Source organism: Strongylocentrotus purpuratus, unplaced genomic scaffold, assembly GCF_000002235.5.
Source record: "Strongylocentrotus purpuratus isolate Spur 01 unplaced genomic scaffold, Spur_5.0 spur5_scaffold_1, whole genome shotgun sequence".
Taxonomy (NCBI): domain Eukaryota; kingdom Metazoa; phylum Echinodermata; class Echinoidea; order Camarodonta; family Strongylocentrotidae; genus Strongylocentrotus; species Strongylocentrotus purpuratus.
In genome coordinates this window covers 40,445,034-40,459,582 of record NW_022145594.1, presented here as the reverse complement: position 1 = coordinate 40,459,582, position 14,549 = coordinate 40,445,034, and the positions used below count along the sequence as shown (strand labels likewise).

Genomic DNA, 14,549 nt, shown 5'->3' with positions numbered 1-14,549 from the left:
AGTTATGGAAATGCCCCTAAAATTGTATACATGTCAATGTGTATTTTGTAAGAGAAAAAATGTGGACAGCATTGGGGTAACGTTTAATCGCATGGAATCTTTAATCAGGGTGGTTTGAGTTGAGGGTGTTAAAGTTGGGAAAATAAGCCATCTGCTTGGTTGTGAGCTTACATTGTTGTGTGTAGGTCGACGCTAAGCCATAAATCATGAAAAGTCATGTGGATTTAAACCCAAAATTTACTGCTTTTAAAATTCTTATTCGTGGAACTTATTGATGTAAATGGACGGTAAGGAAATCGTTGTTAATACATCGAAACGTGAAAGAGGAAGAAACAGAAAAACAGCATTTTTCAAAAAGAGAAATTCAATGGAAAAGGAAGGAAACGGGGAAAAGTGACAATTACATTAGAGAGAGAGAGAGAGAGAGAGAGAAGGAGAGAGGGAAAGAGCGAGAAAGAGAACGAGGACATTTGAAGAATAGAACAAGAGGAAGGAAAGGAAACGGAAAGTGACAATAAATATAAACAGGGGACTCTGATATACACGGTTAAATGTCACTGAAGAAAGCAGCATGAGCGACAGTTACCCAGAAAAGACAAAGGCAGGCGAAGACGAAACAGAGGAAGAACTCAATGATCTGCCCCCTCCTCTACCCCCCCCCCCCCCTCCCATCCATCCTCCTTTAAGGTTAAAGTTGAATTCTGGTTACACGATTACATTATGAAAAAGAATTGTCTGGAAGCATTAGAGAAAGGTTAATTATGTATTACATGAGAACAGGTGTGGACTGTGAAGTTTTAGAATCATCCAAATTATAAGAAATTGATCAAAACTTGCTAGATGTTACATTTACTATACACACACCAAAATATGGGACTGTACAAGCATGTGGAAGGAGAGTTTGATCCAAGTCTTTTAGCCATTTCGAGTAATCTTTTGAATATGAGGGCATTTGCAGGGCAATCCTTTAGAACGGATGTTTCTTCCATGGTTAATCTTCAACAAATATTATTGTTCTGACCTTTCAAAAGATGAGAAAGCTCATAAACTTTCAATTTTTACCAGATCTCAACTTTTTCTTTAACCCCTTGTTGTCAAGATAGGTACCCCTATGAAGGATTATGATTACCGAGTTCCGATAAGCGGCTTCCTAATTAAGAGCGCTGAGCTATAGGGTCAATTAGAGCGTTCGCGGACACTTGGAAAACACGAAGAAACAGGTGAATGGCGTATCCCTCAAGCGAAGGGGAATAGGGGAAGCTAAGAGAAGGGGCGTCCCCCTTAAATTAAAAAATATATTATAATATTATTTCTCTCAATTTTATCGTAAAGCTTTACGAAATGAATGAAGTTATCGTTCTTTATATATCTGCAGAAAGGAAAAATGATGGTACAGTCTTGTAGAGACGAATATCGAAAGAGGGGAAGGGATAAGAACATGGTGATTTAGTGTTTTTTTAAGCTGTCATGGCTTTTAAAAATAAATTGATATGCTTATACATGTATATTTAACAATCTTCTTAATGGTAGAGTCCCGTGTTGTGACCGTTTTTGAAGGCGATAAAACGCCTAGAAAGTGCTTTAAATACATATGAGTTATTATGCAATACAAACCTCCTTTTCAATTTTGAAATCCTTCAAAATATATCAAAAGTCATCCTTAGTTATTACGAATTTCTTCAGCTGGCATTGTGAACTAAATGTATTCTGTGTCAGCAAAGAATGGTGTAGTTTCATTTCCCCCCGACCACCCTTTTTGAAAAATACATTTCACCTGGACACGCCCATTTGTAAACAACCTGTTGTCTTGTGCCCTAGCACCGGATCTCCATGATTCCCCCTAATCAAGCTAACTCCTCCCCCCTCGTTGTCTGGCTGTCTTTGTGAATAAGGGTTAAGCGACTTGAGGGGGTACGCGCGTGCTCAGGTGTGCTCTACCGCTGCCACACGCGCTCGACAGGTGTAAGTGACGGGGTCATGACCCGGCAGAGTTTCGGCGTGTGGCATGTGTCAAGGATCAACATAAAACCGAGTTTACTTTTTTTCCTTCAGATCAACTGTCAACTGATCAGTTTTAAAAAAGATAGATAGAACCGAAAAGTGTTTTTATATGGCGAAAAGAACAAGATTGCTTTCCTTAATCTCTGGCATCTTGATATGATTTAGTTGTTGTTTAATGTTGTAGTGTATGCGGAAGAAAAGGTTGTTACACTTCTTTATATTTGATAACTGTGATCTAAACAAGATGTAAAGCTCTTTTCATCAACACAAACAAAACAATCAAGCAAACAAACAGTCAACAAAACAGAAGCGTTATTTTGATCGAAATATGTATACAAACATTTCAACGCATACTCTTAATAATTGGTTGTTTTCATCTTCCATCCGTAAAATTGCTCATGATATACAGCGTGATTAAAATATTTAGTGCAAGATTTCGTCACGAGAGGGGGTGATCGCATTAAAAGGATTTCGATAGCGAGAGTGTGATTTATTCCTATTTTATGTTTGTCTTAGTTTTTCATGTAGAATGTTTCCCGCTGTCTGTATTCCATTAGGAACGACATAATACTTCATTCGTCCTATGGCAATAAAGAGAAACATTTCTTTGATAAGCGTGTATGTATCTAGTAAAGCTACCTTAAAACAATGCTACAGTCAATGCCCACTTCGTAATCCATTCGTGTGTATCGCCTTTTGCTGAAGATAGCGGCGATTTTTGTTTCCCTATCTTGATCGAAGAACGAGGAATATCAATAAAATGTGTTTAGACTTTACTTCGCCTACCTTAGGCATTTTTTATTGTTGTTGAACAAATGCCCAGTATATCATTCAGCATTATTGCATATTTCCCCCCCCCCCCCCCTCATGGACTGATTGCTGAATATATCGAAGATTTTCTTACCTTGTTTAAGGAAGGTTAGATGTGAGATGAGGACATCTACGTTGAGGTTGTTGGTCAGTCTGCTGAAGTCGTCTCTGGTCATCTTGCAAAGGTGTTTCCCGTCCATGTTAAACCTGGACACCTGGACATCCACCAGGGAGTATTCCCTGACCGCCCACTGGACCCACTGCTGTACGTGCTCAGCAGTCCACATGTTAGGGTCTGGGAAAGGAATGAAAAGAGGTATACACAAATGTGAGCATGTGGGAGTGATCTTGAAAACTTTGTGGATCTGAACCTCCTCGAGACAAGAAGAATTTAAAAGATGAAAATAATCTTATACTTTACAGTTGTATATACGTCTTATGTATCTACAAAAAGTAAATGACAGATACTATACAGCTTATTTCATCAAGGAAATAATTCAGTCATTTCTTAAAAAATAGTTTTAGAGTTGACAAGTGAGATATAATAAACCAAAACATAAGTTATTAACTGCGTCAGAAAACCTGATGCACAAATACATCTAAAGCAAACTGCACATAATTATGTAGAGTGTCTGTCTTACCCATGAATATATAAACCATGTAAAAATCCGTATATGGAACAAGCAGAATTGATCAGCGCGTATCAATAATCTTCGGAAGCGTGGACATACCAATACAATCTCAAACTAGCAATCGCTACTACATAACTGCTTTATAAAATTCTCTCAACTAAAGCTTGACTGATATTATCAATAGTCCGTTTTACTACGTTCTTTTTATCGTCGATGCATTATAATCATTTCAAATTTGTCGCATCTTGAAAGCCAGACTGCAATCCGTGTCTTTCAGAGCTAAAAGAAAACATTAAAATAAGCTAATACAGATTACGAACCTATTTTTGTAAACGTCCAATCGATCGCTGATATCGATCTCGATGTTCGTGAGAAAAACGTCTGCGCAAGTTTAATTTGCACATGGACAAGACATATTATTAAACATACATTGGATTTGGATAGGTAGGGTAATGTCTAAAATGATTGATCAACGTTTGTGCAAAACATTCTATCTATTGATATATTGATTTTGCAGGGTGTACTTTTCATATTCACATGCACCTGTTTGAAACGTCCTTCGGTATTGTATCGTGATCACTCAGGGTCGATATTAATACGATTTATGAAATGCTAGGAAAAGTTTATGTCTGCTTTGAAAGGGATTATCTCAGCTGAAGTTCATGTAAGTGAGAATCAGACACATCGCCGTAGCAGGTACATTATAGCGCATGAATTGGTTAATGTGTAGAAATGAAAATATTCCCTTGTAATTTTAGAGGGAAAGCATTGGTACCCACCAATGCCTCAGTAAGCCTTTGGGCATCAACAAAAAGTTGGAAAACAATCTCCTCACTAAAATTGTTTAAAAAGTAATAATTAACTTCTTTTGTCCGTTGTTATGTTCATAAATGAACTACAATTTGAAATGATACACGTATTTTGATATGAAACTTCTGCATATAATGTTACACCCCCCCCCCCCCCTCCCCCGCCCCCTCTTGAATTAAAATCGCTGCCCATGAAATACGATTTCAGTGCTCTAAATTGGCAACTGTTTTTCGGTCAGCCATTCCAAGAACGTACCTTCCCAAATTGAATACATACTTCTGTTCTACTTCTAAAACAGAAAACATAAGTTCGTCACCAGAGGCAGAATACAGAAGACGCGTGGGCCGTACTTCTGACTTGCCTGTTTTGTCAACACAAGTATAAATTTGTTTCGCATCCTGCAGTCAATTACGGTTTGATTCGCCAAAAAGACGACCTTTATGGAATTCCTCGCATATTTGTACGATTAATATTCATTTCAGGACTTTTGTTAAAATGCTGCTTTCCTCACAATAGTGACCAAACTAACCAGTTATAGTCTGGGATTTTCCTAGAAAAAGTTGAAACATTCAATCAACATGTTTAATATCACCTCCATATTAACCCCAAAATACATATTACTGTCGAGCTATCAACATGCAATAAGTTACAAAGTTGACGAAAAGTTTTGAATATATTTGTCTATGTTGGTTACTCTCCCTCTCTCTCTCTCTCTCTCTCTCTCTCTCTCTCTCTCTCTCTCTCTCTCTCTCTCTCTCTCTCTCAATAAATTATTTTGTTACATGTTCCATCTTTGCCTCCCTCGTCCACGCGCCCACGAGCACGGCGCGGTATCCATCAGGCCGACAGACACGGCCGACAATTGATGCTATTTCCGGTAAAGGTCTGCCACTGAGGGACAAGTGTCAAAACGAATTTGCTTTCCACGGTTCTCCCAAAAAACTTCGTTCCGTCAACTTTGGAAGTTAACCCTCTATTTAACTGTGATATTATTAGCCTGTAGCAAAACTGTAGCATGTTTACAGGTTTTTCATAGCTCGAACTTACCTTAAGCAGAGTGACGAAAAAAGTCTGATAAGTTTGACAAAGTTATTCCGTCTATTACTTAGTGCGAGAACTGAGTTAGGTAGGCCTAATAACGTATATTTTGTGGTCGGTGCCCTTATACTACACTAAATTATTTCCACGATATGGGATACTGTTGTATTGTATCAACAATGAATAATTTATCTCAACAAATGTTTCGATTTCAAAAATGTTTGAGATGTCCCACAGTATTTTTAGTTTAAATATTTGTTTTTGTCTTCTGTAGTCAAAGTACTCTCACCTGACTATTGTTATATTCACGTAGATTTTCTTCTCACTAATATTTTCTGATTCACAGCAAGAATTAAGCGCTTTTTCGATTGATATACCAATAAATGAGCATATCATACAGTAGAAAATGACATTTATGCAACCATAAACATGATACATACAAAATACGAAATGTTCATCAAACTTATATAATGCAAGAAATAAAAAAAAAACCTATTGAGCTTTCCATAAAAATGATGAATTTCGTCGTAGATTCTTTAATCTAGGTTCTCGCTTTGAAAGGTAAATTAAAGACTGAGTCTGAATTCTCTTTCGAAAATTACCGAACGTATATCTTCCACCGAAGAGACTTCCAATGCACTCTCTCGTCAAGATGATCTTCTTAATTTCTATGATTTCATTTCATTTGCTGACAATATACCTATTGGGAATTCCTCTGTGTCTAATTCAATACCGTCGATATTTTATTGCACGAATCCTCAATTTAATGGAATTCCCTCTACGCAAATTCACGACAATCTTTACTACGTTAAAACATATATCACAAGGATATTCATAAACGAATTATCCAGAGATAAGGATGAGTTATAGAGAGTAAGGTCACGTGATTGCCAGAAAGCACCGTGTTGTCATGGTAATTATACAAGTTTTCGTCACCCCAGTTGGTTGTTAGATACCGTTCTGTCAACTGTAATTTCAGGAGTTAGGTATGAACGGTCCCCAAGAGACCAAGTTGTAGCCGAATATCTGGACAACTAATTTTCCTCACTAACTTTGTTTGTAATTTTTATCTCCTTTTCCTCAATGACACTCACTTCTTTTTTTTCTTCTCCTTTTCCGTGTTCTCTTTTCTATGTGTTATAGATTAATATGTCCTTTCTCCAAATGACTAGCTTTTCCTATTTTCATTCCAATTTTTTTAATCTCTGCGTTTTTCCCCATTTAGTATTGGATTTTTACTGTCCATGTTAATGAAATTGAAAGTGCCCTTTTGAAGAAAAAAGAAGAACATTTACATCATGTATTACCGTGTTTTCCTACAAAACGGCACAATGGTTTTAAGTGTTTAATTACGTAATGAATAAAACTTGTATGAACTTTGTACATGTTCTCCCAAATATGAATATCATGGCTATATCGTCTATTACTAAAAAGAAGGGATCAATACCCGTCTATGTTTATAAAAGCACTTGCAGACGAACCCACGTCTATTCACGGCCCGCCTAGAACATCACGGGCATTACTCATAGCTGCTCTGCCTCTCCAAAAAGAAACTTTGTTTGTTCCCCCTTCCTCATTCTTCCCCCTTTTTATCCTTCATTTTCGAGACTTCTCAAGAATAGTGCCTCGACTCAGACTCTGTGTTTACATTTTGACTTTCGGCTTGAAAAATGACATCCTATTTTTACCCCCGCACGGCCCTCGGGAAACGCCCCGTAGGGTGCCGAGCGTCATTCGCTGTGAGCCTGGCCAGCGACTCGGGCTTGACATGGCTAATGGATTGTGAAGCGTTCAATGGGTATTGCATTGAAGCCGAGTACAGGCTATATGGAGCGTCTAATGCAAGGTTGTTTTCTGGAAAGTATTTCACGAAAAAACAGTTCCAACAACAGTTCCAAAAATGAATGAAATACACTTGAATGAATCACCTCTGTCTAAGTCTGATGCGTATGTTTTCACTTTTTCTTCGAGAAAAATTGTTTTTCTTACTATTATTTCTTCCTAGCTTCTATATTTACTTTTTTATATAAATATATATACCCATTTTCCCCTAGGTCTTATATACATCATCACATTTGTACCCTCACTATAACCCAAAGACAGGTAATAGTGTTATCGTTGATACCACTTTGAAAACAGCTACACCTAATATTCATTAATTACCTGTTGACATACAACCTGAAATTAACAACCTTTGTGTAAAATTTACACTTTTACACATTTTCTAAAACAGATTTCACAAAACATTCCGATGTATGCATACAAGTTTATAATGCTCTGCGAGGATATGGTTGTTGTTGCCATGGTAATATCATCTTTACCGTGCATATCAAAACAACCTCCAAAACAAACGAAAATAAACAAACAATAAAATACTCCCCCCCCCCCCCAAAAAAAAGAGAAGATGATGGGGTCTGTTGAGCGGTCGAGGTTAATTAACTATTCGCTGAAGAGTCTTTGCTATCGAGGAGGGGTAAGTCGGGAGGGAAGAGGAGGGGAGGAAGGGGAAGGGGAGAGGGATAAGGGAAAGGGGTTTGGTGATGCCCTCCCCGGGGCCGCTTTCTATCCCCATCTACCATGGGATAAGACCCCCTCCTCTAAGGAAAACAAAAAGGAAAAGGGGGCTATCTGGTAATCTGAGAGGGGGTTAATCCAGAAGGGGCGATGACGGAAAGAATAAGTTATCAACTATTTACTGACTTGCACCTTTAATCTTTGAGCGTTTAACAAGCCTGATAATAGTCTTCCTTGGAAGATATTTACCCCCTGTACTTGATGGCTTGCCTCACCCCTTTTGTAACCTTGTTTTCAGACTTCTTATATAATATGAACATGTTGTATTAGAGTACAGAGGTTAATGAATAATTTTTGTTTTGTCTAATGTTGTTATGAAATCCTTGATATTTGCTTATAATGTCATTCGTGCTGCTCTAGCGATGGAATGTTCTTCTTCTTTTTCTTCTTCTTCTTCTTCTTCTTCTTCTTCTTCTTCTTCTTCTTCTTCTTCTTCTTCTTCTTCTTCTTCTTCTTCATATTCCACTTCTTTTAATTTATCCTCCTTCTTTTTCATCTGCTTCTCTTCCTCCTTCTTCTCCTTCTCCTTTTCCTTAATCTGCTTCTTCTTCCTTCTCTTCATCTTCCTTTTCTTCTTATTTCCCTCCAGTTCTTCTTCTACTCCCCCTGTCCTTCTCCTTCCCTCCCTCATTCTCTCTCTATCCCTGCTCGGTTTTCACCTCTGCTCGCGCAGCCTTCGGAAGATAGTATTTCAGAGCGCTCATTAGCCCGCATCCGTCCGTGGCTGTATTCTCCAAGTCTGATGGTTATCTCTGCGGCTAGGGGCTTGCAGCTTCCCGTTCATGTCAGGTCCAATAGCCGGGCAATGTAAGCGATGCATTGAACATTGTCAGTGAATTGTTCCGAACAGGAGTGTGTCTGCCCGGCCAGTGGACTCCCGGTCTACTTGGTCTAACAGCGGGGTCGGGAGGGGTTGTTTAGTTGGAAACAAGAAAGTCGCGAAGAAATTTAAACTAGTACATTGTAATGCAATTTAGTTTAGTAGAGGAATTTGAAGGTTTATTTGCTGTATTAACTGATGTACATGTACGCTTTATTTTACCACAATCAAGTTGATTTTTCCACTACTTTTTGTTTATGATAGGCACTCCCTGTTTTGAATTTCCCTCCTAAGTATTTTTTCTGATCAAACATTATTTTCATCTACGTCTTCTTTCTTTTTATTTACGAAGTTGACGTTTTTGGTCACAGACTTATCAATACTTTAATTTGTTTCGAGAAAGCTTTCAATTCAATAATACTAATATGAATATTATGTTACTCGTTATCCACACAGGGGAATATAATATAATGAATAGCACTTTTCATATTTTAATCAAATAACATTAATTAGCGCTTTGCCGGTTGTATACTGATCATGATTACTATAGAAAAGAATAAATTATATTCCTTGGAGCTAGGCTATAAATGGCGTACTCTCCGAAATCCGCGAGGCAGGTGTACCAGGGAGGTGAGACTTTAAACTCACATGCCCTGAGTGTACCATGCATTTTCGCACACACACACCATGTCACGTGAGCTCGCCTTTGTTTATTCCCGCCTTTTTCTGTATTATTCATTCAAAAAACGTCTGCTGCGCGCTAGTCAAAACTGTCAGCCGCGCGATCGATTGCCTGCAATAACAAAGGCGGGAGAGTTTATGGCCGGCTTGGTTGAGGCAAGAATGTTAGATACAGGTTGCAATGCATTCTTCGGCTATACACATGTTTTAATGTCAAGCATGCATTGTTTATGAAGTTGCATGAATGTGCACATTCGTTAGTGTGAAGATTGTATTCATCAATCATTCGTCTATCAAAACATAATGGTTACGATCGTCATTGGCGAGAATATATACCTATACAACTACTGTATGTACTACAGCCTAGTGATACGTGATCAGTTGACAACTGGTTAAAAAAAGGTTGTATCATTATGGGCCATGGAATTCGAAGTATGAAGATCCTTGTCCAAATAAATGAATATTTAGTTTTCTCAAGCTTTAGCAGTGTTAAACTTCTGTGGGTTTTGTTATAGGTAAAAAAAAAAAAAAAGAAAGAAAGCAGGAGGCATGTTTATCATTGGTTCTGCTTTTATCTATCAAATTATATCAAGATCGATAAATTGTTAGCATTTTACTGAGAGCGTAATTGTTATCAAATATTATGCCTAATTTACCTTCAAATATCGCTGCATAATAACTGCATATCACAGTAACATTGGTTTCCATATCATGTTGAACACTGCAATTGTATATTTTATTAAAGAAAAATCATGGAACACGATCTGAGACCAAGAAAAATAGAGTTGAATGTTTTTAAAAGTTAAAAATATTACTGGAATAAAAAGAGAGAGTTTTTCGGTACACACGCACTTTTTGTACTTGAATAGATTTGGCCAAGTTTTTATCAAAATGAAATTGAACCGGATCTGTGTTGGAAAAAGAGGGGGAAATCAACCCTCTACGGACGTTTGTTTCCCAACAAAATTCAATATTGCCTCTCACAATCATACCGAATGTTCTCGCATTATCCCACATTTTCTGCTGATGTGGAAGTTTATATAAAGGGGTTAGAATATTGCTTTGATTCTTTCATCAAAACCAGGTATCACGTGATACATTTTGTTGCGTGTGCTTGCTCCCACGAGACTTGTGTGACGTCACGAGTTATTTCAAGAAATGGGAGCTAAATTCGGCCCGAAATTAAACGGCCGACCATCCGATTAGATCATAATCATTTTGGTTGAAAAGATACGCGATCTGTAAAGATATTATGCATCAAGTTGAAACTGCACCGAATACAAATAGCTTACTCTCCCTGAGAAAGTGAATACAGTTTGCCGAAAATTATGTAGTTCTCGTTAATTTAAGGGGCAAGTCGGACTTTCTTCGGGTTATCCCTGGTTCCTGTGCCCCCCCCCCCCCCAAACTCGGAAACTTAGTTTGTTAAAGTTTTCAACTTGACCGTTGTGCTTTCCTGCCACCATAAGTGACAAACAACATTGAACAAGGGAATCGGACCACGGACCTTCCAGGTAGGACACAAGCCACTAGACCACTTGGTCTCTACGGATCCCATTGCCATCAACATGTAGATAATTGATACAGACCGTATACACTTTGATGGAAACGACCATCTACCTACGAACACAGTCGAGTAATTTCTAGAGCGATAAGACTCCGGTTTATTTTCACCATCATCGTAATTAATTGCTGAGTGAATTTTCCTCTCGCAGGCTCTCTCCCCCCTCCAAAATATTTCCACGATAACCTACGGGTTTAGAAGGGGAATGTTCCCATAGGATTCAGTTGTTAGGTTGTTGGTTTGGTGGCGCTGTATACACCAGCGGACGGCGTATAAAGCTTATACAATTGTGGATTGAATGAGTGTAAATCAGCAAAACAACAGGCGATGGGAGTTGGGGGGAGGAGTATGAAATTCATGGTTTCCAAGAATTTAGAAGTACTCTTTTCATTCTAAATCAGACAAGTTAAAGCTAAAGTAAACTGCTACATGCACTTTCCAAGGTGAAAAGTGAAAGCGAAATCAGGCTATACATAAATGTAAATAATAATAATAATAAATTATAAAAGTATTCTTTAATCATGTTTCAGTTTATGTTTCTTCTAACAATTAAGTGTATATCATGAGAACCGAAATGGTGTTTCGAGATTTGAATTATACATAATTGATGTTTAGATATTGAACTTATGAACAACAACAAATATAGAACTAATTTACACGCAACAATCAAAATGCAACCAAAGAATAATTGAATGTAGTATTCTAATTTGGGGCATTCGTTTGTTTTCCAGGACATTGCTTTCCAACTTTTTGGACTGACTGATACATTTGAGCGCTTAACAGATGTGAGTTAATTAATGATAGTCCGTATCAGCATTCGATTACTCTTTGGCCCTGTTTTGGAATATTATCGAGGGCTTAAAAATCTTAACATTTTGGCAGTGGGGAAGGGGTCTTGGGATACGTGGAAAGCTTAGAGGACTCCGATCAGCAGGTAGCGATGCACTAATGGAACACTTCCTTCGACTCTTATCAAGTCAAAACCATGATATTTATGATGAGCTAATGGCTGGTTAACTTCTAGTTAAAGGTTACATGAATTATAAACCACAGGTGCCGATAATATAAGTAGCATGTGCTATTTTTTCAGAAATAATTTTAACTATTTTCCTTGACATATCGACACTTATCGAGTCAATGCTATTCATGATGAGGTACTGGTCGGGTAACTGCTAGTTAAAGGTTGCATATAAACCATAGGTGTTAATAGTATACGGTATTATGTCGAGAAAAAAAATATATTTTTTAATATTATTTTCATATTATTTTCATAACATATCGACTCTTATCAAGTCAAACTCATGGTATTAGGGATGTGCTAGTATAATGTCTAGTTAAAGGTTTCATATATAGCACATATGCCTCTTGTAAATTCTTTGCTGGCTACAACTAGATTTAACTATTTTTTCTCTTGACATATCGATTCTTGTCAGTTCAGACCTATGGTCATGATGCTTATGGTGATATAGATTTCTAGATAACTTCTAGTTGAACGTTTGATATAGTTCACAGATTTTTAGATCATAGATTTGTACTATTATCCTTGACATATCAACTATAAATGTACCTTTAAATTTCCATGTGAAACGTTTAGGACTTTGATGGTAAGTGTTCGTCACTTTTTTGACCACCATCATGAATATGTCACTGTTCTGCCTTCGTACGCAAATATTAACCGCGTCAAAATAGGAGGTTAAGCAATTAAGGTTTGTGAATTACCAATCTAATTGATATCAAGAAGAAGTTGTTATGAGGATGTGGGGGAAGGTGTAGAGAGATGCAGAGGAGGTGAGGAGAGGTGAGGGAGAGAGAGAGAGAGGGAGTGAGAGAGGATGGTCGGGTGGGGGAAAATAACAGAGAGAGAATGAAGGGAAGTAAAGACAGAGAGAGAGAGAGACGGGGAGAGAGAGAGATAGATAAGCATTAGAGAAGGAGAGATGGATGAGAGGTAGCGGAAGAAAGAGGGAACGGTATACAAAGAAAGAGATAACTATTAAGAGTGGAGTTGAGTGGAGTTGAAGGACAAATTAGGTGAACGGAATGGGAACAAAAAATAATAAAAATCGAAGAAAGATATACATGTACATGTACCTTTATTCTATCTTTTAGGAGCAGATGATGCGGATATTAAGGCGGACTATACCAAGAAATTCGTAGCCAATGGATTAATCGTACCCTGTTCCCTTTAATTAGAGCTAGACATTTTAGACGCGTTAGATCACTTCGGATTTTCTGTGGTCTGACAAAATCCATACGGGGATCCGAATGACAAATGTCATCAGTGAAAATAGATTTGTTCAATTGTTGACGACTGCTTGTGAACGTCAATTCACTTATTAAGGTATTTCTATGAAGTGAGTGTACGCGGTTACTCACGACAATAACGAAACAATGATGACTTATTGTGTACAGTCATGGCTGTAGAGAGGGAGAGGGAGAGAAAGGCGGTGGGAGGGAGGAGAGGGGTGTGAAAGAGAGTAAGAAAGAGAGAGAGATAGAGAGAGACAGAGAGGTGAGAGGGCTTTATAATTTCAGTTTCACCACAGGCATGTCAACGAGCGAATGATCATTGAATCATTTTCAATTGTTCAGGAGAGAATCAGGCTTTACCGATCTAACTAAAGCACTCTGTATAACTTAAAGGATTATTCAAGAGACTATTCAATATTCTGATTTAAATTGAATATCTATCTACTGTAGAAGGATTGAAAATAGGTTTTTTGTTTTAAAGATGCATATCCCGTTGATACAACTCGTATCGCTGACCCTTAAATGGGAAAATAAAGTGACAACAAAGATGAAAACATACAACAAATAACATATTATATGGACTGGCGCCTTATGGTATACTAAAATTGAGTAACATTAAGTGGAATCACTATTCATTGCAGTAATGTGTAGTATTCTGATCAAATGGGATATGTGAACTCATTATCAGATGGTTTTTTGATATATGCAATGATATATGCTTACCAGCAGGTACGATGACCCTCTTCTCATTGGTGGTGACATTTGGTGGCGGTGACCTTCCCGTGGTACCCGCTGAAGCCGACCGTTCCTCGGGCGTGGAACCCGTGGTACCCAGGTACGGCTGTGGCGGACACGACGGATATGGTGGCGCGGCCTGTGTTGGCTCCGCGTTGATGGTGCCCTGTGGCGCTCCGTGGGGAGGAGGTTGCTGGCGGGGTTTCGCTACGCTACAATCCAACGGCGACTCGGGTCCCCCGCGACTGACCTGTGGCCCCGGGAGCCCATCGTGGGCACCGGAAGTGGGCTGCTCAATCTCTTGTTTCATCCTTTGGTCCTGTACGCACGAGCTCCAGATGTGGCTCTCGTTGGTGGGGGATGCAACCACGGATAGCTTAGGCTTGTGGACAGGTGTTGTCAGGATGTGGGTGCTGTGTGGCGACGAGACGATAGTGTTGGACTTATTCACCTCACGGTATGTGTTCTCAAATAGCGTCTGGTCGTCCGAGACTACCGATAATGCTTCCTATACAGAAAACATAAATGAGATGATATTCATGAGACGAAAATCAACAGTAGTATTCCTTATGACTGCACAATCAAATATTATTTGCTTCCCAATAATCATTGAGGTCCAATTAGGCATATAACA

The 14,549-nt window shown here is 38.4% G+C and overlaps 1 protein-coding gene across 6 annotated transcripts in view; it reads right to left on the bottom strand.

Annotated features, from left to right (window-relative positions):
- The window catches only part of LOC115917879 (transcriptional regulator Erg-like), a 91,557-nt gene that overhangs the window by 67,260 nt on the left and 9,748 nt on the right, over positions 1–14,549 (bottom strand). For all 6 annotated transcript variants that reach the window (XM_011674541.2, XM_011674534.2, XM_030978228.1 and 3 more), the window contains exons 2-3: positions 13,904–14,423; positions 2,906–3,106 (exon numbers count right to left, since the gene is read on the bottom strand). In XM_011674541.2, coding sequence (XP_011672843.1) covers positions 2,906–3,106; positions 13,904–14,225 — 523 coding nt within the window. In that variant the 5' untranslated portion in view covers positions 14,226–14,423. The remainder of the gene's footprint in view (positions 1–2,905; positions 3,107–13,903; positions 14,424–14,549) is intronic.